This window comes from Mirounga angustirostris, unplaced genomic scaffold, assembly GCF_029215605.1.
Source record: "Mirounga angustirostris isolate CCGP_5_RB_7025 unplaced genomic scaffold, mMirAng1.0.hap1 SCAF_13, whole genome shotgun sequence".
Taxonomy (NCBI): Eukaryota; Metazoa; Chordata; class Mammalia; order Carnivora; family Phocidae; genus Mirounga; species Mirounga angustirostris.
Window position 1 is genome coordinate 7,169,403 of NW_026991721.1, and position 26,896 is coordinate 7,196,298.

The following is a 26,896-nucleotide window of genomic DNA, read 5'->3' on the forward strand; positions in this document are numbered from 1 at the left end:
TATCTCTTAGTTGAGCAAGCTGTGTTGTGGCCACCACCACCTGCTATGCCTGGATTAACACTTCTGGGGAAGTTGAAACCCAATTACATAAACTCAATTGTACATAATTACGTACAATTACATAATTACATTGAGCGAGTGGCTTGGCTTAAAAAGGTGACTCCTTCAAAGGGGTCTTTGACTCATTTGATTTCGATTGTTTTGGATCCTGGGGACTATGGCTCTGAAGCGTGGTCCAGACATTGTTTATAATAACCTCAGTAATCTCCCTGGCATGTTGTATTCTCTCAAAAGTTTATTTTTTTTAAGGATTTTCTTTATTTGTCAGAGAGAGAGAGAGAGAGAGCACGAGCAGGGGGAGAGACAGTGGGAGAGGGAGAAGTAGGCTCCCCGCGGAGCAGGGAGCCCAATGCAGGACTCGAGCCCAGGACCCTGGGATCCCGACCCGAGCCCAAGACAGACACTTAACCGACTGAGCCACCTAGGTGCCCCCAAATTCTGTTTTTTTAATAAAACATGTACAAAATCTTGTTTTACTGCCTCCTCCCTCAGAGTCCAGCAGTGACAGGTCACGTGTTTTTGTTTTGTTTTGTTTTTTAATCCTCATGACTATTTCATCCACTCCAGCAACACGAACTGAGTACCTACTGTGAGGTGGACCGTGGTAGATACACACAAAGATGACCTACCTGTCTTCAAGGAGCCACTATGATAGATCAGCATGTAATGAACCCATCACAGCACAGCAGGGAGAATGTGAGGAGGGACTCACGAGAGCCCAGAGGCAGGCAGGGGAGGTCAGGGAATGCTGCTGCCTGGAGGAGGTGACTCCCAAGGTGAATCTTAAAGGACGCCTTTCAAATTTACTGATCTGCTGAGGGCTGTGGGTTGAGAACAACTCAAACAAGAAAGGAAACACACAAAGGATCGCCGAATGAGCGGTTAAATCTATGGGAGGGACTGAGGGTTTAGTGCATCAAGGCTCATGCCTTGGGACAGCTTTTTGGAGGATTCGCATTCAAGCTCTGTTCCAAGCGGTAAGCTGCTGAAAGATGATGTTGGCAAAAGGACATGTTGCAGTGGTTCCTGCCCAAACTGTGATATTTTTACTTTTTCCCCAGATTGCGCTTTTTTCTTGAGCTTTAGGGGTGGAGCCCTGATCTCATGGATTCTCTGGCAATTCCAGGAGGAAGGGATCAGACAGGGAAATGTGCTCAAGACTACTCAGAGAGCCAGGATTTGAATCCCTCATGGATCCAATCTGAATTACACTGAAGGGCAAGGCCAGGGGTGCAGGCACCTGTCCAACATCTGGACTGGAAATGGATCTGAGGTCAGAGGGATACCAGGAATTCGTCTCTCTGTGAGACGTTTGGAGAACCACGCCACATCCTGTTTCTGCAAGGTGGTATTGCCAGGAATGCCGGTGAGGGGTAGAGGTCTCTATCCAGTGCCTGAGTCTGGCTCATCACATATTCACCAACTACTCACTAAGCACGTGCCATGTGCAAATGCCACATTTGCTAGTTGAGAAGGTAAGTCATACACAACCAGGGGAAGAGAACTTTAATTGTATATACGGCAAGACAGAGTAAATGCCGAAGGTGTGGAGCAGAATGAGTTCTCAAGGACAAGCTGGGTGGGGCTGTCCCAGGGACAGCCAAGGGGCACAAATGTCAGCCACTTTAACCTTGCAAAGACACAATGTTTGGAGGTAGAACAAGAATGAACAGAGGTTTTAAGGGGACAGGTATGGGGATGGGAAAGGAAAACAGTTCCTCCTTTGGTCCCTGGACATGGAGGGTCCCTGGTTCCTCTTGACTTTCTCCATGTTTGTGATGCCAATTGGCTGCTGGTGGCAGTTTCCTTCCAGCAACCACAGCCCTGGCTTGTGAGCAGCTCTTTGGCCTGGACCCCCAGAGCCACCACGGCCCTTGGCCAACCTCACCCCCATCAGTGTCAGGAAAAGCCCCAGGGGTGTCTGGAGACCAGATGAGGGGCTGCCAGCAAGCACCAGGCTTGTGGCAGCTTAGATGATTTCTTTGAGGGGAGAAGCTCCCAGCTGCTGGAGAGAAATTTCTTCCCTCTTCTCTTCCACATCCTTCTTGGAAAGACCTCCTTTGACTCTGTTGAAATGAAAAGGCAAATGGAAAAATAAGACGGAAAGGCAGAAAGGACATGGTGAGAAGCAGGTGCTGTATGCACAGCATTCAACACATGTCTCTACTAGCCCAAAGCCCCCAAGGGTGGTAGAAGCCACAGTGGCCCTTCCTCTAGTTCTCGTGGGGGCACCCCAGGGAAAGACTGCAAGGTCAAAAAGTTTTCCAATGAGGACCTGAGGCCAGACACGCACCCAAGGTCACCCAGCTGGTGAATGGGGCACCCGGTTCACTGAACTTGCTGGGGCTGGGCCTGGCTCCCCTGCGGACCAGGGGCACCTGCAGAGACTCTGGGGGACTAGGCACTGCCAGGGCCCTTCTCGCTCTGCCCCAGGTAGAGAATCAGCCAGGCTGGAGCAGGGAGGAGAGTCAGGGGCTGGGAGATGGCAGGGAAGTCATCTGGAATAGCCTCCCAAACAGCGTGGGGGCTGCCCCGTGGGGCTTTCTGTCCTTTGAACAGGTGCAGCTTTGCCTTTTTCGCTTGTATCCCTCTATCTTTGAAATAATTTGTGTTCTGGTCTCTTTTATTTTATCCTGGAATTGTGCAGACCAAGAATGGTTTGTTCTACGTAATTATGTTAGTTTTCTTTTTTTTCTCGTTTTCATCATTTACACCTCTCGTCCATTTCTCTGGTCTACTTTTCACTGGCTCTGGTTTGAGAACGTTTTCCAATGTTCCAAATGTCTTATCAGAGTTTTCATCCTTACCTTGTAACTCTTATTTCTAACCTTTTAGTCCAACGGTTTAAGCCATTTTTGTGTGTGATTATTTCTTCACATAATCACAAAGAGACATTTCTTTCTTCTCGCTCTACTGTCCTCCATGTCTCTTTTTTCTGCACTTGAAGCCTTGTATAGTCTTTCTGACTCTGTCCTTTGGGTCCATTCAGCTTATTGGCTTTACCTGTTGTGTGCCTGAGGGGTGGGGGCTAAGGGACAGGAGCCTGTCCCGCCTGCCTGTTCCTCCCCAGCTCCCGTCCATGGATTCCCCATCCCTTCCAAAGATGATTCCTAAAAACCCAGAGGCAGACATCCTCCAGATTCAACCACTACAATGGTTAGGCTTGCTCAACACCATTTTTAAAATTCATCATATGAGCAAAGATGACCAGAGGCAGCATGTTGGGTGACCTGAAATCCATGGTCTTCTTTTTTTAATGTCTGAAATATAATACAATAAGCATTAAAAACGTCCTGGGGTCAGCCATGAACTGGGGTTTGCCATGGGTGAGAGGGTGGCAGGAGGTCCCAGCTGACCAATGGCTTGGGCTTTGGCCTTGGTGAGCGCCAGACCTCTTGCTGAAAGGCTGAACCACATCCCCCACCCCTCACCTCTCTAAGCCCCCACTACCAGTGGGAAGAACTCCATGGAAGGTCACCGGTTGGAACCTCGCAACTTTGTCCAGGCCCTGCTGCCTCTCATGGGTCCTTCCGCCATCTTGGCAGGCTTTTAGGAGCACCAGCATCTTCCCAGACACTTCCCTAGCTTCTGGGCCTTGAGAGGGTCTCCCCTGTGTCTGGGAAATTATGTAATTGAATTTTTTTTTAAGATTTTATTTATTTATTTATTTGAGAAAGAGAGAGAGAGAAACAGCATGAGAGGAGAGAGGGTCAGAGGGAGAAGCAGGCTCCCCGCTGAGCCTGGAGCCCGATGTGGGACTCGATCCCAGGACTCTGGGACCATGACCTGAGCTGAAGGCAGTTGCTTAACCAACTGAACCACCCAGACGCCCCGTAATTGAATTCTTATAATTGCTTTCCTTTGTGCCTCTCCTCCTTTGTTACCAAAGAAAGCCTGCTCAATATAGACAATTTGGAGATAATTTTTATATTAAAAAATTTTTTAAGTTTTATTTATTTAACTAATCTCTATCCAGTAAGGGGCTCGAACTCAGGACCCCAAGATCGAGTTGCATGTTCTTCTGACTGAGCCAGCCAGGCATCCCTGGAGATAATTTTTAAAATGTGAAGTAGCCAGGAAAAAAATTAAATGTCACTCCTAACTATGAGGTGACCACTCTCACCATCTTAACATATTTCTTTCTCTCTTTCAAGTCTCTATTTCTTTTTTTTAGTTTATTTTTATTTATTTATTTAAGTAATCTCCACACCCAATGTGGGGCTTAAACTCATGACCTCAAGATCAAGAGTTGCATGCTCCACTGACCGAGCTGGCCAGGCGCCCCTCGAGTCTCCATTTCTCGACATAATTAGGAAATATCATAATTAATTTTAATATACTATTTAACAGTATAATATAAACATTACCCATGCCCTTAAAAGTCTTCATCAGCATAACTTTTTACTATTGCACAGTAATCATAATTTATTCAAATTGTTGAAGATTTGGAGAGTTTACGTTTTTTTCCAGGCATATTAAGCATGGTGATGAATATCCTTGTAAATAAACTTTGTCCACATTTCAGTTTATTTGCATAGGGCAGATATGGAAATGTTGTTGCTACTTAGAAGAATATGAAAATTTTTCCATCTCATGATCGGTAGTGCTAAAGAAACTTCCAGAAAGTTGCAGGAGTTTCCTCCTTCCTGTCCATACTTCATCATTGACTATGACTATGTTTTAACTGTTTTCCTTATTGGATATTTAGCAACGACCTCTTTTTTGTTTTAGCTTACATTTCTTTGATTGTGACTGACGTGAATACCTTTCCTCTGTTTATTTTCTATCAGCATTTCCTCTGTGAATGTTATAATCTTACAGGAAAGGATTTTTTGAGCAGGGTTAGTCAACTCTTCTTTTGCTATATTGCTCCAACAAACTGGGGCATAAGCCCAACTGGGTCATGGAGGCTGACCTGGCCCCCCGCCAGGCATACAGACCATTCTGGAGAAACATTATCTGGTCTTGTGATTAATGAAGGATGGGAGCAATTTACATACAAATAACTTATTAACAACTGGATTTTCGTCAGCCTGTGAAATAAATATGAGGAAGTACCCTTATATCTTTATGTAACCTAGGAGCCGGTGGTAGGTGTGTTACCCCTAATCCCTCTTGGCTTGTAGCCATCTTGGAGATGGGTAACGTGAACCTTCGAAAGAGCCATTTTCTTCTCATCTTAATCCTTGACACCCAAGGCCTGGGACTAGCACTCATAATTATATGATGAGATTAGAAATGGAGAAAAATGAAATGGGCTGAGCAGTTCTTGAATTCTTATTGTTCAGATGTTGAAAACTCCACTTGACTGACTCATGAGAGAGGCCGTTTCTTGCCTCCCGTTCCCCAACATCACCACTGCCTACCAAACCAAAACAAGTTGAGTCTTTTCTGTCTCATATTTGGTTGGAAGGGAATTGTCAAGAAGAACCCCAGACAGGTTATTGAAGAAGCCCATGGACCAGAACACTCGAGAATCATGCAGGAGCATATTAAATGTGTATCTGATTATAAGCCCCTCAGGGGCTCTAAAAATCTTAACTGCAGGAGATCCTATGGCTGTTGGAACAGGTAATCATTGCTGAAGAATACTCATTCTTCACAGGGGTGATATGGCCCTCAGGGGGCGAAAACTGGTTCTTGGAGTGGGGGGGGATGAAAAATCTGAGATACTACAATGGTTTGTGGCCATCCAAAGGGCCAAAGTACGTGAACAGATACAATTGTTATTGGCAGGGTGGAGGTGTGATTAGGGAAACAAATGTATATCTAGAAATGTCCCCACAGTGGGGGTGGGAGGGGTGATAATGAAAAACGGTTGAGAAACTGTTCTAAAGCAACTGCTCTAAATTCCTAGACCCAAGGGCCCATTTAGGCTGAGACTTACTAATGCAAAGGAGACAGAAAGGGTCTTTAAAAATCAGACCACATCAATCCCTTCCTCCAAGTCCTGCAGTGGTTTCTCTATTAACTTAAAAGCCTAAGTTCTCAGAGTGGTCTCGAGGGCTGCCCCTGCCTCTCTCTAGGCTCATCTTTCAGGTTCACACCTGGCCATCAGCTCCTGCCAGCTCCGTGGGACTTCAGGGGGCCTTGCATAAGCTGTTCTCTTTTCCAGGGACACACTTGTCCCCCTTCTCAGCCTGGCTAATTCCTTCTCCTTCATTAAGTCTAGAGGCATCCTCAGTCACTCAGTTAGTCTCTCTCTTTTTTTTTTTTAAGATTTTATTTATTTATTTGAGACAGAGAGAATGAGAGAGACAGAGAGCACATGAGAGGGGGGAGGGTCAGAGGGAGAAGCAGGCTCCCTGCCGAGCAGGGAGCCCGATGCGGGACTCAATCCCGGGACTCCAGGATCATGACCTGAGCCGAAAGCAGTCGCCTAACCAACCGAGCCACCCAGGCGCCCCAGTTAGTCTCTCTTAATTGCACATTTATTTCTGTGTCTTTGTTCTCTCTGTGTCTCTCTTCCTCTGTAACCTCCAGGAGGGCAGAGATCACACCTGTCTTGTTCCTCCTGCACCCCATACTTAGCCCTGTGTCTGACCCATCATAGGAACTCAATGAATAATAATACATAGATTAGATTTAATACACAGATTAGATTTCGAAAAGGCTAAATTAAACACCAGGTAAAATCCTTGGCCTCCAGAGCTCTGCCACAGCTCCTTGACCACTGTCCACTACGTTTATCAGCTCACTCATGGCGGGCTCCATCTGGACAAGCTCCTCCTGGTGCCTCCCCAAGAGCAGGTTTTGTTTCCCAAGATGTTAGCCCATTCTATTTGCTAAAAAAGCATCATGACCATTTCCTCAATAGGTCACAAGTTTAAACTTCTTACACAAAAGTTTATTTGAGATGCAAACTGGTTTTGAGTGTGGCTAGTCTACTTTTGGCATGGTTATACTTGCTATAATCTCAAGGGGGAATCTAGAGGAGTGTGAGGTTGGAGGAGTGGGGAGGTCAGCGGGATTGTCCTTTATCTGTTTATGAGAATGACAACCTGTGTCATCAAAAATATATGGAAAACTTTTCTTCCCTTCTCTTCCTGAACAACTGATCTTTTTTTTTTTTTAAAGATTTATTTATTTATTTATTTGAGAGAGAGAGAGCAGGAGGGGGGGAGGGTCAGAGGGAGAAGCAGACTCCCTGCCGAGCAGGGAGCCCGATGCGGGACTCGATCCCGGGACTCCAGGATCATGATCTGAGCCGAAGGCAGTCGCTTAACCAACTGAGCCACCCAGGCGCCCCTGAACAACTGATCTTAAAGCCATTACGTGGGGCAGAGCAAGGTAGGTGTTGACATGGAGGGCTGTCCCGGCATGGGGTTTTGGAGCCTAGGTGGGGTGTGGAGGGGTCTGTGAAGGAGAGGATGAGTTACATGCCGGGGGATTGATCAAATAGGCAAATACGTTAAGGCTGAGGGAAGGCAGATTTCTCATTGTCAGAGAAGGGAGTTAAATATGAAAAGGGAGGGCGCCTGGGTGGCTCAGATGGTTAAGTGTCTGCCTTCGTCTCAGGTCATGATCCCAAGGTCCTGGGATCGAGTCCCACATTGGGCTCCCTGCTCCTTGGGAGCCTGTTTCTCCCTCTGCTTCTCTCTCTCTCTGTCTCTGTCTCTCGTGAATAAATAAATAAAATCTTTTAAAAAAAAATATGAAAAGGGAGCAAACTGATATAAACCTGGTGGTGGGTGGTGTTGGAGGTAATGGTGTGACTCATGGTTTTCAGTATGATCTACAGATACAGAAAAAAGATGTACGGGTCTCTGTACCTATATGTATATTCATATATTCCCTACCTCTGTTCGCTGGGAGGCTTGAGAGCAGAAAAACCCCATAATAATGAGCCCCTCACACCTGGATCTTGGCTTTTTTTTTTTTTAAGATTTATTTATTTATTTTAGAGAGAGAGAGAGAGAGAGGTGGGGGAGAGGCAGAGGGAGAGAGAGAATCTCAAGCAGACTCTCTGCTGAGCCCAATGGGGGGCCAATCTCACAACCCTGAGACCATGACCTGAGCCAAAATCAAGAGGCAGATGCTTAATCGACTGAGCCACCCAGGTGCGCCAAGGATCTTGGCTTCTAAATACCATTCTCTACTAAAATGAGCTAAGACACTCAGAGAAATGGTTGCTGCCAAGACAGTTATGGGGAAACTCATTTCCTAGGCTATCCAGGAAACGACATGCTTAAAGAATTTTGAAAGAACACAGAAGTCAAAAGGTTCATACTGCCCAAATTTAGGACAAATTGAGCATCAAAATAAACAGGGTATAATACATTGAAAAATAAGGATTGGGGCGCCTGGGTGGCTCAGAGGGTTAAGCGTCTGCCTTCGGCTCAGGTCATGATCCCAGGGTCCTGGGATCGAGCCCCACATCGGGCTCCCTGCTCAGCGGGGTGCCTGCTTCTCCCCCTCCCTCTGCTTCTCCCTTTGCTCATGTTCTCTCTCTCTCTCTCTGTATCTCTGTGTCTCGAATGAATAAATAAATAAAAATAAATAATCTTTAAAAAAAATAAGGATTTATAAATCCATAATGATACAAATACATACATAATAAATTGAAAGTTTGATCAGGAATGGAATACTTACATAGTATAAAGTACTTCACCACAAAAGCCTTGTTAATTACAAAGGGGAAAAGAATTAACTTTACAGTGCAGAGGGCCTGGCAGGTACCTCCTTAATTAAGGGATCAAGGGGAACATCACCAATCACAGGACAAACCAAAATCGTGCACCAGCTGATGGGATACAACGAGCAGAATCAGGCCTCACATTTGTGATAACATTGCCAGAGATGCGTGAGCTACAACCTGTAACATCAGAAAACCCCAAACCAGGGAGAAATCTACAGAATAACTGGTCTCCATCTTCAAACAGTCAAGGTCATTGTTAGCTCACAGCTAGTCTGTGGCAGCTCCGCGTGCATCTTCAAAGACATCTGGAGCCAAGACACTGCCCATCAACCACAGCAAGGATGATATGGACTAGCCAGTAATTTTTCATGGGCTGTCAAAGTGTGACTCTCCCTCTGGAGACAGCCTCTCCCAGCTTGTCTAATATTGTTTGTTGAAAATTATGGATTGGGGTGCCTGGGTGGCTCAGTCATTAAGCGTCTGCCTTCGGCTCAGGTCATGATCCCGGGGTCCTGGGTTCGAGCCCCTCATCGGGCTCCCCGCTCGGCTGGAAGCCTGTTTCTCCCTCTCCCACTCCCCCTGCTTGTGTTCTCTCTCTCGCTGTGTCTCTCTCTGTCAAATAAATAAATAAAATCTTAAAAAAAAAAAAATTATGGATTTATGGTCTGCAATTGGTTTACCTGGCTCTACAAACCGATTTTAGCTGTGACCAACGGGATACCAAAAAAAAAACCCCTTGGCAGACGTGTGCCTAGGCTTCCCCAAGATTGAGGTATCTCCCTTTCATGCTGACAGCCTCTGAGAGAGACCAAAGAGAGGGCAGAGAGGACCCCCAGGCAGTGCACCTGGGTGCCCTGGGCCTTCCTGATGATTGCCTGCATTTTCTTCCTCCTAACTGTATTGCATCCTTCATCTCCTGAAAGCCTTATATAAGTGTGCTCTGTGGACTCATCCCTGTCCTTGCTGTTATAAAACCTTGTATAACTGTTGGAGTCAAGAGAGTCTGAGAACACCCGAGGATCTAGTCCAGCCTGAACGAAATGCAACATCTAAATGCCACTTGTGATTCTGAACCGGATCCTCTTGCTTTATGGGATGTTGGTGGTGGGGCAGGGGTGGGGGTGGGAAAGACTGGCAGAACTTGAATGAGGCCAGAGGATTAAATGGAAATCATATATCAATATTAGCTTTCTAACTGTGATGGTTCTACTGAGGTTGTGTAACAGAACATCCTTGTTGGAGAGAATTACACGTCAGAATATTTGGCAGAGATGTCTCAACAACTTTCTCTCCCAGGGTTCAGACAAAGAGTGTAAGTTTGAGATTGCCCCAGACCACACTCAACACACAGACACGGAGGCAGATGCCCTCACACATACATAATTTAAAAAATAAACGATAAAAGCAATGCAAAATCTGGGACTACTCTGCAACATTGTGCAGCTTCGGAGAGCTTCCTGCATTTTGGATATTGGTTAGTTTCCCAGGGTGTGCAAGCTCTTCCACACTCCCTGGGATGAATGGACTCCTGACAGGACCAGCTAGGTCAGATCCAATCAGCAAATTGTTGTGGGAAAGAATGGCTTGTTCCCAACTATTTTATTTTATTTTATTTTAAAGATTTTATTTACTTATTTGACAGAGAGAGAGAGCACAGCAGGGGGAGCAGCAGGCAGAGGGAGAAGCAGGCTCCCCGCTGAGTAGGGAGCCGGATGTGGGACTTGACCCCAGGACCCTGGGATCATGAACTTGGGCGGAAGGCAGACACTTAACTGACCGAGCCACCCAGGTGCCCCTCAACAATTTAAAAAATAAAATTAATTTTAGGGGCGCCTGGGTGGCTCAGTTGGTTAAGCATTGGACTCTTGATTTCGGCTCAGGTCATGATCTCAAAGTTGTAGGATCGAGCCCCATGTCTGGCTCTGTGCTGGGCGTGGAGTCTGCTTGAGATTCTCTCTCTCCCTCTCCCCATGCACTTTCTCTCTCTCTCAATAAATTAAATTAAATTAAATTAAATTAAATTAAATAATTATTTTTAGTAAATGGCCTCCATCATGTAATTGGTTCACATCTGTAACAACATACAGTAGCTTTATAATAAATGTTCCTGGCAGGATCAAACGAAGCTCTGTTACCCAAAACTCGAATTTCATTTGGCATTGCTGGGTTTTTCTACAGCTAGGGTAAGCAAAATGTGACTTTAAAAATGCCCAGGCCAGGGGCGCGTGGTGGCTCAGTCATTAAGCATCTGCCTTCGGCTCAGGTCAGGATCCCAGGGTCCTGGGATCGAGCCCCGCATCGGGCTCCCTGCTTTGTGGGAAGCCTGCTTCTCCCTCTCCCACTCCCCCGCTTGTGTTCCTACTCTCGCTATCTCTCTCTCTGTCAAAAAAATAAATAAAATATTTAAATGAATAAATAAATAAAAATGCCCAGGCCAGAACCATTACAGTAATATTGGGGGGGCCACTCCTCCAGTTGTCTCTTCATGTACTTGGGTCCCTCAGGCAACATCTCAGAGCACCTGTAAACAGGCTCTGGATTGGGTTATTGACAAATACTAACCCAGCATCTGGGGTGTCTAGACCTATACCTGTGGCATGAATGGGAATTAAACAGGCAGAGAGCAAAGAGAAGAACATTCCAGACAGAAAGAGCAGCCTTGGTGTTGGCAGGAGCCAGATCCTGGGAGCTTGTGAGATTTCATATTTTATCTTCAACATAAAAGGGTGCCAGGGAAGGGTTACAAGGAAGAGTGATGTGATTTCTTACATGGCAAGCCTTTCACACTAGTTGCTGTATAAAGAATAAAGTGGAAGGGACAGGGGAAGATACGAGGCTTTTAGAGCTGTCCAGACTCAGAGGGGGATGGTCACAGGGGTGACAGAGAGGGACAGATTCTAAATATATTTTGGAGGCAGAATTGACAGGACTTGCCAAAGGCAAGTGTCCTGTCCTTGATCTATGTGAGTCCAGCCTTAGTCCACGGCTCAGGTTAGATGTAGGATGCTCATGGGGGATTATTTTAAGGATTTCAAACACAGTCCACCTCACAGGTCTCTGGAGAGATGGTTCCAGCTGTGGAATCAAGCTGGACTCAGAGAAAGCTACAGACTTGGGCCCTGTTCCCTTCCCTGGCCCCATTCCCCACAACCAAGGGTCTTCAGTGGCCCCACTGTTGCTGAGAAATGCAACAAGTCCACCTGGCACTTTTAGAAACATCATCAAGGACATCACCTTACTCAGTGACCTCCCTAAGGAGATCCATGAGAGAAATTTCTTCTAGTGCTAATTGTTGAGGAAAGTTTCACTTTTCCCAGAGAACTGGTAGCCCCTTTTCTCTTGGACAATATGACGGAAGTCCGTAACCGGGTCTCCCTTTCTGTTGCCAGGAAGCTCTGGGCCAAATCTGAAGGCCACCATGGCAGCCACACGGGCCTGTCTTTGCTTCAGAACATGGCACCTCTCTTCCCCACAAACCGTTATCCCCACTTCTCTGCCAGGCTTGACCTCAGCTCATGTTCCTGTTTTGCCTGGTCTCCAGTTTATTCTTCGTTCTATTTCACCATTCATTGTTGGGTCTGTCCTTGATGAAAGCCAAGCCTCTTAGACAAAGGTGGGTAGGCAAGGCTGGTCTTCCCAACACGGCTCCCACCCACCAGCCATGACATTGGAAGAGCAGTGGGAAGACCCTGAGTTATTTCACCTGCAGCCTGTTTGGCCATCCCCCCCCATCCCCCCCACCATGCCCAGAGGCTCCTTACCTCCTCTCCATGGCCTCGATGGTCTCCACCAGGGGCGCGTTGCTGGTCTCAGCCAGGAAGCAGCCAGCCAGCCCAGCCAGGATCGAAGTGGCCCCAAAGCCCATGGGGGGCAGGATGGCGCTGAACTCCCCGAGTGTGGTGACCAGGGGCGCAACCAGACCCCCAAAGCGGGCATTGACCGAGGCAAAGCCCATCCCCATCTGCCTAAAAAGTGCGGACTGGTCAGTGGCCATGGCCCAGGCTGCCTAGAGGACTGGGGGTGCCAGGCCCTGGGTGTCAGGGGGCAGACAGAAAGGAGAAGGGGTCCTGCTTCAGCAAGCTCAGCAGGTGTCATCCTGGAACTCCAGGGCCTCCCAGGTTGGGGCAGGTGCTGCTCTGCGTCCCCCCATGCACCCACCTGATCTCTGTGGGGTACAGCTCTCCGGTGAACAGGTACACACAGATGAAGGAGCTGGCCAAGCAGCCTTTGCCCAGTGCTGCCTGGGCCGTGCACAGGGTCTGCATATCTGCAGAGGGGTAAGCAGAGCCGGGGGTTAGGGGGAGCTCAGAGCCCCAGGGGGGACCAGGCAGGCAGAGGAGTGTGGTGGGAGCAGAGGTGCTCAGGAGGGGATGGGATCTGGGGAAGAGGCAGAGGCTGAGGCTCAGAGCCCAAAAAGGGAGGGGGTAGGCAGAGCACTGGGTGGAGGGGCTTGGGATTCCCACGACCTCATGTTCCCACTTAGGCCCCAGAACACCCCGCACTGCACTTCTCTCACTTCTGCCTCCTTTTCCCGTTCCCGAGGCAGGACAAACTTTGGAGTTAGGCCTGGGTGCAAATCCCCATTCGGTCACTGTCACTTAACCTCTCTGAGCCTCCCTGTCCTCAACTGTAAAATGAGGAAAACACCAGCACCTGCTTTGCAGGGTGCTCATAAGGTTCCGTGACGTCATGAGTGCAAAGGGCTCAGTGCTCACTCAGTGTTTGCTGTTACCATCATTGCTACTGGTTATGAATAGTAAAACCCCAACGCACATGCCCAACATCGAAGCAATGGTCAAGGAAATTATGGTACGTCCTCTGACTGCACACTGGATCCAGGAGGCGAGATTTATAAAACACCCACATCTGGGCTCTACCCCCTCTCCGTTATATTAAAACCTCTTGGGGATAGCCTCAAGTTTGGGTATTTCTTTAAAGGTCCCTAGGAGAGGGCGCCTGGGTGGCTCAGATGGTTAAGCATCTGCCTTCGGCTCAGTCATGATCCCAGGGTCCTGGGATCGAGTCCCGTGTCGGGCTCCCTGCTCCTTGGGAGCCTGCTTCTCCCTCTGCCTCTTTCTCTGTCTCTCATGAATAAATAAATAAAATCCTAAAAAAACAAAACAAAAAAACAAAAAAAACCAAAAAAATAAAGGTCCCTAGGAGATTCCAATGTGCAGCAAGAGTTGTGAGACACCAATCTGGATGAATTATAACATAGTAATACAAAATTAGGGTCATGGAACATTTGTATGAACATTTGTATGAACAAAATTAGGGTCATGGAGCATATTGGGGTGCCTGGTGGCACAGGCCATTGAGCATCCAACTCTTGGTCTCAACTCAAGTCTTGATCTCAGGGTCCTGAGTTCAAGTCCCATGTTGGACTCCATGCTAGGCCTGGAGCCTACTTAAAAAATAATAGTAAATAGGGGATCCTGGGTAGCTCAGTTGGTTGAGCGTCTAACTTCAGCTCAGGTCATGATCTCAGGGTCCTGGGGTCGACCCCACTCAGCAGGGAGTCTCTTTCTCCCCCCCTCTCTGCCCCTCCCCTGCTATGCATTCCCATTCTCTCACTCAAGTGAATGAATAAAATCTTTAAAAATAATAACAATAAAAATAAATAAATAACATGAAAAAGCATATTTATGTTATAACATATAGTGAAATAGGATATATCTTAAATGTATAAATAAGATAACACATATATACATATATAATCCCATTTTTATATATATGTACATATATAATATTATCTCAATTATGTCAAATACAAAATCTACAAAAAGGAAAAAAGACTGGAAGAAAATATGTCAAAATACCAATAGAAATAATCTATCCATTTTACAGGAAGGCGATAAAGCCCGGAGAAATCAGACAAGCTGCCCAAGGCCATGTGCCCTTGGCTTCACACAAGCTCTAGGACTCTGAAACTCAACCCCGGCTTCTTGCTGGAATCACTGGACTGTTCTTTAAATACCTACAGTTGGGTCCCATTCCTTGACATTGCTGACATTGGCCTGGAGCCCCTGGGCATTGGGAATTTCAAAGGTCATCAACCTGATCTCCCTGACAAGATGGTAAGTGCTTTGGGGTCTTTGCCAATTCTCCGCCATGGTGCTGAGTGCGTAGTAAAAACTCTGCTAATGGACAGTCACTTCCTCTCCAGATCCAGAAGAACATCCCTCAGCCTGTTCCTTTGCTGTAGTCATTGCCCACCAGACCCCAGACCCCAGACCCCAGAGGCTCCTAGGCGGTCATGGCAGAAGCACATGGCTCACCTTCTGGCACAAACATGTTCACGATCACCATGAGCCCAGCCAGGATGAGGAAGGAGGCCACGGTGGCCCGGCGGCCCACGTATATCATGGTGGTGGTGGCCACTAGCATGGCCGGGATGTCTATGACTCCGAACAGGATCTGCACCAGGTATACACTGAGTCCAAATTTCTGCAGGTCCATGGCCAGCCCGTAGTAAGCCATGGAGTTGGAGAACCTGGTAGAGGCAGCAGAATGGTCCTGCTATGGCCAGGGTTCACTGTTCTGGACCCAGGGAATGGTACACAGGATGAATGACACAGGATGCCATTGTCAGGGCGTTAAATCCCCTGAATTTAACCCACCCCCCTTTCCCCTTCACCAAATCCAAGTCTCTGACTTGGGTCTTAGAGCCCAGGCTCCTCCCTCCATGTCCCTGCTTAACCACCTGCTCCCCAAGTCAAGTCCGTGGGCTCTGGAGTGTGAGTGTTTTCCTGTTTTCCCCTATCTGCACTGCTCCAGCCCCTCCACCTCCACCTTCAGTGGCTGGTCTGAGCTTCACAACTAAAAGCTGGAAGGAGAAAACGAGAGGCTTCCAACCAGGCAAAGACCCCACTGGACCCTCACAGCGTCTCTCAATGTTTACTGAGAAATCTACACCTACAGATGTCTGCTTCTGCCAAGGGGGGTTTATGGTCAATCTGACGGCAAAGGTCTGGAGTTCCCACACCGGGGCGGGGGGGGTGTTCTCCAGAGAAATTTAAAATGTCTCTGAGGCAGTGTCTCAAAGAGATATTTGTACATCCGTGTTCATAGCAGCATTATTCACAAGAGCAGGAAGATGGAAGCAACCCCAAGCTGCGACCAATGGATGGATGGATGGATGGATGGATAAAGAGCATGTGGTGGTTGCAGGTAACTACTCAGCCTTCAGAAGGAAGAAGTATGATGTTGAACTTTCTTTTATGTGTCATTTACCCACGTAACAATAAAAGCATGGGACTGGCCCTCATGAACCCCAGCAGGTTGGACTGGTTTTGTTTCCCTGTGAGACCATATGTTGACATAGGCTCTGGAACATCTTGGGGAGGGGAAGTGGAAAAATGGAATTTGGCAGGGGGCTCTCTCCAAGTAAGACCCCAGCCTCTGCCCCCTTAGCACTTACTGAGAAACGCCTACCATCCCTCCCACCTACCCCCAGCTATGTGAGTCAGGGGAGATGGAGAAAAAGAGAAGACACTTCTAGAAAGGTGATACAGTAATTCTTATTGACCCTAGACAGGTCTGGATTCATGTAACACTGTAAAGATAATTACAGATATGGTTAAGTTATTAGAAGCAAGTAGCAGATATGTATGGTATTAACCCATTTTTGTAAGAATACAAGTGTGTGTCTTGTGTGTACAAAGGTCTGGAAGGATACAGACTCATGCTTGGCAGGGCTTGCTGCTGGGGGGTAGGGGGGAGCAGAGTGGGAGAAGGAGCGTTCGCTTTCCTCTCATCCAGTGATAACAGGTACGCATCTTGAGTTTACTAAGTGTCAGATACTGTTCTATCGGCTTCACATACATGAATGCTTCTAATCTTCACAACCGCCCTATGTGGTAGGTACTATCATACCAATGTTACAGACGGGGAAACTGAGGCACAGAGAGGTTAAGTAACTCACCCAAGACCATGGAGACAGAGCTGTGGCAGATAAGTGGCAGAGCTGGAATTCAAATCCCAGCAGTCGGGTTCCAGAGTTCTGCCTTTTATTTCGTCTTGTTTTTTTTTATTTTTAATTTTTTATGTATTTTTAAAGATTTTATTTATCTATTTGACAGAAAGAGAGAGAGACAGCGAGAGAGGGAACACAAGCAGGGGGAGTGTGAGAGGGAGAAGCAGGTTTCCTGCCGAGCAGAGAGCCCGATGCGGGGCTCGGTCCCAGGACGCTGGGATCATGACCTGAGCCGAAGGCAGACGCTTAAGGACTGAGCCACGCAGGCGCCCCTTGTCTTGTTTTTTTAAATTAAACTACAGTTGAGTCCTGCCTCGCAACCAATACAATATCCTGCCTATATGTTTCTGGGTTGTTTGGAAAAACATTTTTTTTTTTTCCCAATGAGTATGCAGTGCTTTTGTAATTTAGGGGGAAAAAAATAACAACAAACCAGTAGAGAAAAAGAAATCCAAGTTCACGGAAGGCATTTACAACAGAGGCTTGTGAAAATCCACCAGTTCCTCACCCTTCCTCTTCCTCCCAAATCTCCCCACCTGCCGGCAGAAACTCCATCTGGGTGACCCAGTCACTAGCTGCCTGAATTACTTCCTTTGAACAGAAATGGGCTTGAGCTTATTTTTTCCAGAAGGATCCAAGAGGGGACTTTCAACCCTGGAATTTTTAATTCATGATGTTTCTTCCCAGTGGGAAGAGGACAGCGAAGTAGGGGTGGGCCAGCAGGGGTAAAGCATCACCTCCTTGACTTGGGTTCTGAGGAGCTCTCTGGCTGCCCAGGGCAGAAGCCCTCTAAAGGTCCAGGGTGGTGGACAATCCCACATTTCCAGGGCTCAGGGAACACAGCTCTGAACTTAAATCAGAGAATAGACTCTATCCAAGCACTTACCCTGGCCAGGTGGGGGGTTACATGTCTAAACATTTAGTTCTCAAAAGGACCTTAGGGGTAGATATATAAGCTGGAAATTGGGGCACCAGGAGGCTGGCTGACTTGCTCAAGGTCACCCAGGTAGTCTGGTCTTCCACCACAGCCTGGCCAGTAACCACAAAACAAAACGGCTGGGTCTCCTCCAGAGAACAGATCACTCATTGCCTGTGTTCCCTACGTCACAAATACCAACCCTTACCCTTTACATATCTAGGACATCCTGTCAAGCACAATTAAAATGGCTCCCTACCCCCTTTCTAAATCAGTTCCTTACCTTAGGGTTTGCCAGCTGCCAGTCTGTGCTAATGGGAATGGATTGCCCTTGTGGTTTTAGCCATTTTACACTTCATGTTTATCTATGTGAGCTGCTATGAATCCCTTCCTGGTCCCCTGGCAAACGCCACAACCATTTTTGTAAAATCCACCTGGATGCCGTCTCCTGCATGAAGCCCTCGGCAGCCCCAATCAGGAGAATTGTTATAGGGACACTTGTCATACCTCATAGACATTATCGTTTCCTTGTCTGTCCCTTTCTGACCCACAAGTGTTTCTCCAGGGTGGGACACTTCCCAGAATCTCCTGCAGAGCCCCAAGGGCCTATCAGGATGGGACAAGGTACATTTTGGAAAAGCTGCGTGGGTGATTCCAATGGGCATCGCCCCCACCAACGTGAGACCCACTGTCCAGATGTGGGGTCCCTAGGTCGGCACAGATGTCTCATCTATGACCACATCTCAGCACCAAGCAGAGGGCCAAGGACCCTAGACAAAGAGTAGGGAACAAAATTGAATTCACAAGGCTCACCTGCTCAATGCATTTGAGAACAGAGTTTGGAAGTGGGGATAAAAGGTGTGTCCCTGTCTCAGGTCAAAGACTTAGGCGCAAGCATATCACCTACCAGACCACCATGAGACAGCACGTGACCTTTCGGATGGCCGGGGTTCGGAAGAGGTCCAAGATGGAGTTGGAGGTGTGCACATTTGCAATCTCACTCTGGATGTAGGAGCTCACCACCTGGACAAGGGAAGTTTGATCAGCAGAAGGGAAGGATCTGGGACCCTATTTTCCTGCGAGGAGTCCCTTTATCTGTGGAGAGGAAGGTCAAAGTTGAGGTCCCCAGCAAGGTGGCTGGTTCTAGTCTCTGCATGCTGGGACTGATGGCTCTCAACAGATTGTTTCCAGAGCTTCGGGATGAAGCAGAGGCTCCAATGTGAGTCCCAAGGCTCCTGAGCTGCGGGCTGATTAGGCTGAAATTGACACCTGTGGTTCTCGAGGGACCCTCACGCCTCACCCCTGGTAGAGACTCTGAGATAGGCTTGGGCAGTGGTTAAAGGCAGGGGTTCTGAGTGGTTCTGCCACTTCCCACTGTGTGTTCTTAGGCAAATGACCTGGCCCATTCAAACTTCAGTTTCCTCAACCACAAAAGTACCATTTTTTTTTTTTAAGATTTTATTTATTCATTTGACAGAGAGAGACACAGCCAGAGAGGGAACACAAGCAGGGGGAGTGGCAGAGGGAGAAGCAGGCCTCTGGCGGAGCAGGGAGCCCGATGCCGGGCTCGATCCCAGGACCCTGGGATCATGACCTGAACCAAAGGCAGATGCTTAACGACTGAGCCACCCAGGCGCCCCCCAAAAGTAACACATTAAATGAGATTATGTACATAAAGCCCTTAGCAGAGTGCCAACACGGGGCTTGAGAAACCGTACGTATTTATAATGAATGGTAACTATCTTACAAATGGTAATTATCTTATGCTGGTATTCATCGTTAAGGGTACTTTTATTATTGGTTCTTTGATAATTTCATTTTATGACTTCTACTTTAATATTTTCACTTTATTTTCTTGTTTTATTTAAATTTCGGCGAGGTGTCAATGTGAATGGGGTTATTTCCCCATGGCATAGATGGGTGGACTGATGAACAAAGCTGTTAAATTGTTGCTCTCAGATCACACAGCCATTCGCCTTTTCGCCTCACCGGAACTCTTCCTTCTCTCTCTATTCCCAGCCTCCTCCCCTGGGTGGAGGGTGGCTCCTGGCAAGCCACTGAGTCCTGGCACATCTTAAGGCCACCAGCCAGACTAAAAACGGTCCCTCCCCTTTCTTCCACCCATGCCGCCTACCTCTGTGGTCAGCCTCTCCCCTTCCTCCGTTCTCCCATTCATAACGGCCACCTTCCGCAGGTTCTCCACAGCTAGGTGCGACTTGCCATGGAGGAGGAGCCACCGGGATGACTCTGGCAGCCACCTGGCACCGAAAGGAGGATGAAGGATGGCAGGGGTGAGTAGAGCTCCTTCCATTCTCCAAACCCAAGTACACTCTCCTTCCCTTTCCTGCTGCCTGCAGACTCGGGAAGACGGGGCGACACGCCAGCTTCCCTTTCCCAAAGCACAGCAGACAGCGAACTGCTAAAGGGCACTTAGAAACGTTCACAGATTCAGTTTTGAATCTGGTTCTGACGCTGCTGTGTGGCTTGAATAACAGGGGCCCTCCCTGGGCTGTGCCTCAGTTCCCCTCCTGTTGTGAGTTGCAAAGGAACTGATGAGGCAAAACCACTCGAACGTTCTGGGGCCCTACACTAATGTGAGGGATTTTATGGGAGCTTCCCAACAGCCATGGGCAGTGCCCGTGAGCCCATGGTCCCCACAAGCATCGACCCTCTTTCGAGTCCCCACCATGTCCAGCAAGTCCCAGTCACTGCATAACCCCAGACTGTCACAGGTGGGGCTCAGTCACATGGGTGCACCCACCCACCCCCCTCTCTGTCGGGACGTACCAAGAATAGAGGAAGAAGATGAGGAAAGGAACAGAGATAGCAAACTGCAACCACCGCCAGGGGCGGATCAGGTATGCCACTCCGGCCAGGATGAGCTGACCCAGGGTGAAGGAGTACCCCAGCAAGACCCCCGCCACGGTCCGGCCCCGGGTGGGCATCCACTCCACGACTGCAGAGAGAATCAGGACAGGATCAGTAGGACCCATAGCCCCCATGGTTGTCTAATCCACCTGTGCCTTTCATGGCGACTCTGTGGCCACTTGAAATTTTTCCAGAGGTTTCCTGAGCCACAGGTGCACCAAAGAACTAAATATAACCAATAAAACCACAAGAACGTTAGAAAAAAATCATGGCAACTTTTTTTTTCAATCTTAGAGTCAGGAAAGTCTTTTCTAAGAATGCCACAAAACTCAGAAGCAATAAAAGGGAAGAACAACAATCTTGACTTTATAAAAATTAGAGTGCATATAAGAACGAACACCTTGACTGGCTTTAACAACAATAAAAAAAGCAAACACCATAAGTCAAGTCATAATGTCAGCGAAAACAGTCAAACAAAAAATTTGCAACTCAAATTATAGAGAAAGGGTGAATTTCCCTAATATTGGAAGGATTCTTACATATCTATAGGAAAATGACCAAAAGGCAAAAAAAAAAAAAAAAAAAAAGAAAAGAAAAGAAAAAGAAAAAACCCACAAAAAAACAGGCAAAACATGTAAATGGTTGGTAGGAAAGGAAATACAATGGCTCTTAATTACAAGACTTTTTTTGTAAATAGCAAAACTTGGAAACAACCTAGCTGTCCATGCTTGGGGGACTGATTAACAAATCATGCACACTTGGGGCGCCTGGGTGGCTCAGATGGTTGAGCGCCTGCCTTCGGCTCAGGTCATGATCTCTGGGTTCTGGGATCGAGTCCCACATTGGGCTCCTTGCTCGGCAGGGAGTCTGCTTCTCCCTCTCCCTCTGCCTCTCCCCCTGCTCATGCTCTCTCTCTGTATCTGTCTGTCTCAAATGAATAAATAAAAAAATCTTAAAAACAAAAAAACCAAATCATGCACAAGCTTAAAAGGCAACTGTAGCCATTAACGAGGACACTTCTTTCCCATGAGCAGCCAGCTCGTGTGTCCAGTCCATCAGCAAATCCTGCTGCTTCTACCAGCAGAACCCAGTCGAGCCCTTCCTGCCTCTTCTTGCTACCCCCGGCCCGAACCAGTCTGCAGCTGGCTGGTGACCGCAGGAGCCGCGGAACCGGCCTCCACAGGGACCCTGGCAAATGCTAAGTCAGATCAGGTCAGGCCTCTCCTCAGCTTGGGATCCTCCAGTAGCTCCTGTCTTGCTCAGAGTCAAAGCCAAAGTCTGTAAGCGGTCACAGGGGCTAAGGATCTGCACCCCCAACTCATCTGTCACCACTCCCCTCCCCGCTTCCCACCCTGTGCTCTGCTCCAGCCACAAGAACCCCCTCCACAGGACGCCCGGGTAGCTCAGTCGGTTAAGCGTCAGCCTTCAGCTCAGGTCATGATCCCAGGGTCCTGGGATCGAGTCCTGCATTGGGCTCCCTGCTCAGTGGGGAGCCTGCTTCTCCCTCTGCCTGCCTCTCCCCTGATTGTGCGCTCTCCCCCCTTCCCCGGTCAAATAAATAAATAAAATCTTAAAAAAAAAAAATGAACCCCTTCCTCTTGAGCCCACTAGAAACACACACCCCATCAGGGCCTTTGCCTGGAGTGTTCTTCCCCCAGATAGCCGCGGGGCGCACTCCCTCCCTCCAGCAAACTCTGCTCAGTGAGGACTTCCCCTGGCCACTCTGCACCCCCCAATCCCTGCTTGCTTATCCCCTTTCTGGACTTCAGTTTCCTCTGCAGCATTTATCCCCGTCCAACATACTACATGATCCGCTATTCATGTGGCTGTCTTTCCTCCCCCGCAGAGCACAGGCTCCATGGGAGCAGAGATCTGCTTTGTGCATTACTCCATCTCTGGTGCTTAGAGCCGCATCTGGTACATAGTAGTAGTTCTAGTAGTAGGTGTGCGCAGGGGTGTTTGTAGGTAGGAGTGTATGTGTGTATGTAGGGGTGTGAGTGTCATAGAGGTAACTCTAGCACGAGATGGCCCGTGCACGTCTGTTCTTGCCTTCCGATCCCATGAGTTGCGGCTGGACGCCCAGCCTGGAGGCTGAGGTGAGTGGGCTGGGATTTGCCGGGATCGTGCGTGAGATCAACAAGCTTCAGTGTCCTGATTCAGGGAGGGGGCTGTCAGGTGTGCCAGCCTGGTACATCCTGGCTCTCTAGCCCTAAGGTGTCCTCCCCATCCCTGAAAAGAAAGACCCATTCCATCTTTGGCAGCAGTCTCTGGATCCCTCAGACCCTCCCTGAGCCTGGTAGTGTCCCAGGTGCAAACTAAGCCCTCAGCACAAGCAAGTGGCAGGCCTGTGTGCACCGTGAGCTTTCCACTGCCTACCAGTGCTCCATGCTGGAGCTTCCAGCCGCTGCCTGAAACCAGCCTCCAGTGAGGACTGACCCTGTCACTTTGGGGGTGGGGGACATTCCCACCTGGCTTCCAAGGGGCCAGGTCTCCACCATGGTGCTAAGGAGTCACCACCTTTGCAGCCCGGGTGAGCCCTGCTCCTTTTTGGAGCTACATAATCTTAGGATACCTGCAGCCTCGGGGACCACTGTGTCTCAGCTCCCTTCTGTGTCCCCACACTGAGCCCACACGGGGCGTGGCAAACAGTAGGAGTTTGCTAAATGGTTATTGTGGACCATCGCACACAGGAAATAACCCAACCCTCTCAGCATACAGATGGGCACATCCCAACCCAGGGTCCACGACTCATTGCCGGCAGGGCCATGGCTGAGAGCCCAGGTCGCCCAAGAACCCTGGGGTGGGGGCTCTGAGTGGAAGTCACTGGACGAGAATCCCAGCACCACACAACAGGTAGGACATCCACTAATAGGGCGCCATCCCCGCTTCCGCGAGCCCTCCTCCCCTCTAGGCCCCTCCTTGGCTGGACTCACCCAGGGAGAGGGAGTTGAGGATGATGCCGGAGAAGGTCATGCCCATCAGGAACCGGAACACGCAGTAGGCACTGAAGGAGCCAAAGTAGGCTGTGGCCGCCCCCGAAACTGCCAACTGCAGGTACGACCAGACCAGAGGGCCCTTGTGGCCCAACCTGAGCCGGGCGCCGGGCACGGGGTTAGCTTCCGGAGGCAGCGGCTGCATCCCTTGTGGGGGTTGCCGAGGGAGGGCAAGAGGAAGCTGCCTCCCAGGCCAGTCCCCCGTAACAGAACCAGGCACGTCTGCTGGGACCCAGGCAGTGGCAGCCACGGTTGGTCAGGGAGGGAAAACCGGACCCGAAGAGACGTCTTTTCTCTTTTGTTCCTTCACTCGAGTATTTCTGGCCCCCCAACCCAGCTCCTAATCTTCGGGGCTTGTGGTCAGAGGGTCCCCTGAGTGAACTTCCGGCTGGACGGAGGCCTCCCACCAGGACTCACAGGCCAGTGGGAGCAGGACCCCAACATCAAGTCTTCATTTGAACTGGTCATGCTGGGGAGGTTGGGGGGGGGGGCTTGCCACACCATAAAGGGGTCGAAGGTCAGGGTTCCGGGTAGCAGAGTTAACCCAGTCTGGCCTCGGCACTGCCCTATTTGTGAGGGTCCAGGGCCAGAGCCCTAGCGTGGCTGGGAGGGCAGCAGGCCGGGAAAGGGGCCACACACTGCCTATCCCGGGATCCACTCATTTGTTCACTCATTCATTCTCTGACACAAACATGCCTCGACCGCCTCTAGGAAACCGTCCTGCACTGGGGGCTGGTGACAAACTCGACACCATGGATAAGAGACAAGCTCGTCCACGGGAAGGCCAGGCTGGGTTGTGACACAGTATGACCAGGGTCATGACAGAGCTGCCCATGAGGGGTCTGAGGCATGCAGCACAGGGTTGGGGGGCAGTCCACACTCCAGGGTGCTGGAGAGCCCCCCAGAACTGGCAGGGAGGGGAGGAGGAGGGCAGGGAGAAGGGGAGGACGAGCTGGAAGGCAGGGGAAATAGGACAGAGGAGGTGTGGAGCCGACTCCATTGGAGCCTAGCGCCACGTTGGGTTTCCTGGGGTCTCTCTAGAAGGGCTGCCGGCTCTACTCAGGGGCCGTTCTGCTCAGTTCTGGTCGCCCAAACAGTAGAATTCAGCAGGGACGGTAGGGAGGACCAAAAAGCTCTTTCTAAAGGAACATGCAGAGGCCTCGAAGGGAAGTAAAAGCCAGGTCCAGAAGCACACGTCGGGTGTACCAGCATTTGTAAGACAAAAGTGGGACAGAGCATATGTCCCTGTTGGCTTGGATGACATAAAATCATAAAACCTCTGGTAAGAGACACAGAAACCAGGCTGCCCTCTAGAAATCCCCGGGCAGTGGGGCAGGAGTGGGAAAGGGACTCTTCCCTGCAGACTCTCCCACACCTTCTGGAATGGTGAACCCTGCGAATGAATTATCTCTATACAAATCAACGTCAATAAAGTAAGATAAATGAAGAGGCTCAGGTGGCTGGGACCCTCCTCCCCCAAGACTCACCTGTCCGCGAGGCTGCCGAACACGGCGGCGCCCACCAGCACCCCGGCCATGTAGATGGACTGAGCTAGGTCGCGGAGGGGGCGGGCCTCACACACCAGATCCCACTGCACGGGGGAGAGAGGCACGCTCCAGCCTCGGCCTCGGGCAGCATCCCCCGCCAGCACCACCCCGGCCCCCCACCCCCACCCCGCTGACCTCCATCACGATGGTGGACGGGAAAACGCTGCGGTCATAGACCCAGCCGTCCTTGCAGCCCTCCGTGGCCGCTCCGTGGACAGACGTGTTGGGGCTCAGGAGGGCCCACTGAGGCTCCGTGAAGCGCCGGCATGGCTCGGGGGCCCCGAGCTGGTCCAGGGGTACGGTAGCCCTCCGCCAGCCCCCCAAGCGGTTGGTGGCGGCCACAGTGTGGTTGACGGGGCCCCGGCAGTGGTGGCCGGGCATGGCGGCTGTGAAGTTCTGCAGGAAGTTGTGACAGGCCAGCAGGGTACAGGGCAGCAGCAGCAGGGCCGTGCCAGACGAGCTGGAGAAGGCCCACGCCACCTGGGCTGTCCAGCAGGTCCGTGAAGGCCATGGCCACGGGCCCAGCCCATGGCCCAGCCTGCCGCGGCCTTATGTGAAGGACCGGGCCCTGGGAAGTGGAGAAATAGGCCCTGGGGTCAGGACCGCAGACACCCTGCGTCCGGCAGGTCGGAGGGGTCCGGTTACACCTCACAGGAGGCGTCGCCTGTCCCCCTGCCTGCAGGGCTCCCCCTCCCTCCAGGGCCTTGCTCCTCATTTCGCTCCACCTCCCCTCCCAGTTAGAAAACCAGGGTTCCCAGAGTGCCGCCTTGCAGCGCACCGCCCAGTTCTACAGGCCCAACCGCCCGAGCCCTGCCTGCACCAGCAGGACCCCCCCCAGTCACGGCGAGGCCATCATCACCCTCCCCTCTATTCGGGAGGCCATCGTGAGGCATCTTCGAGAGCCCGATCCAGCCTCAGCACAGGGCACCCAGTCCCTGTGCCTGAACCAAGAAGTCAGAGGCTGCACAGGAGAAACTGGGGTGGGGTGGGGTGGAGTCCTTTAAAGATGCTCAAGCAGGGCAGCCAAGGGGAAGCCCAGGTCTCCCTGCCTCCGTCCCAGGCACTCAGCCTCAGCGGGGGTGGGGGGATGGGGGGGCGTCTGTGAGAGGATGGGGCCGCCAGATCATCCAGACCATTATTCCAACCTGCTCATCAAACAAAAGCCCAATACAGAGAACTACGAGGGTGGGGCCCATCCATGCCCCTGCCTCCCAGCCCTCCACCTGGCCCCCTCACACCCCAGCCTAGACTCCCAGAAAGTGATGGGCACTCTCCTTAGTAACAGGACACCAAGGCCCAGGACCTGGTCTAGGACGCCTGAGGGCAAAATGCAGGCTCAGGACAGGGGGTCCAGGCCCTGCGCCAGCCTGTGGCGAGTCCAGTATGGGAAGTCTGCCGCCTGGGGCTCTCTCTTCAGCCCCCATCCCCAACCTTGGCTCCCTCAGCCTCTGCCCTGCAGACGCTGCCCTAGTTTGTGGCTCGCCCATCCCCCTCCTCTTCCCATTGTTCTAGCTCTTCTACCCTCACCTCAACCCACTCTTATCTCTGATAAGTAAAGCCAGGACCCCAGGGGGCTGGAGCAGCTCACATAAGCTGCAGGTGTCTAGGTGAAGGAGGCTCTTGTGTTCTGGGAGCTTCCTGGGGGGTCAGGTTTGCGCTCAGTAGGAGTTCGGGTTTCAGCTGGCGCCTCCCCGGGTCAGAGTGTACGTGGAGGGCAGGGGTCAGGCCTCTGGGGCTGTGAGGGGGGCATATAGGACCAACGGGGTCAATGGGTCCTCAGCAGTATGATCTTGTCCCTGCAGCTGGGGCCCCATCCTCCCCAACTTCCTAGATACCCAGGACTCCAGCAAGGGTGAGTCCCCAGGGCCTCAGGGAAGGAGCCAGAGGGCAGGGCAGGGG

General features: G+C 50.2%; 1 protein-coding gene across 1 annotated transcript; it reads right to left on the bottom strand.

Annotated features, from left to right (window-relative positions):
* LOC123856973 (solute carrier family 22 member 20-like) lies at positions 1–26,883 on the bottom strand. The gene is given in 11 exon segments (XM_045893318.3): positions 1–2,126; positions 12,460–12,663; positions 12,857–12,965; positions 14,977–15,191; positions 18,497–18,612; positions 19,724–19,847; positions 20,377–20,545; positions 23,391–23,545; positions 24,938–25,041; positions 25,133–25,447; positions 25,449–26,883. Coding segments are annotated over 11 exon segments (1,872 nt in total). The 5' UTR covers positions 25,713–26,883; the 3' UTR covers positions 1–2,029.
* Between the last annotated feature and the right edge of the window lie 13 nt (positions 26,884–26,896).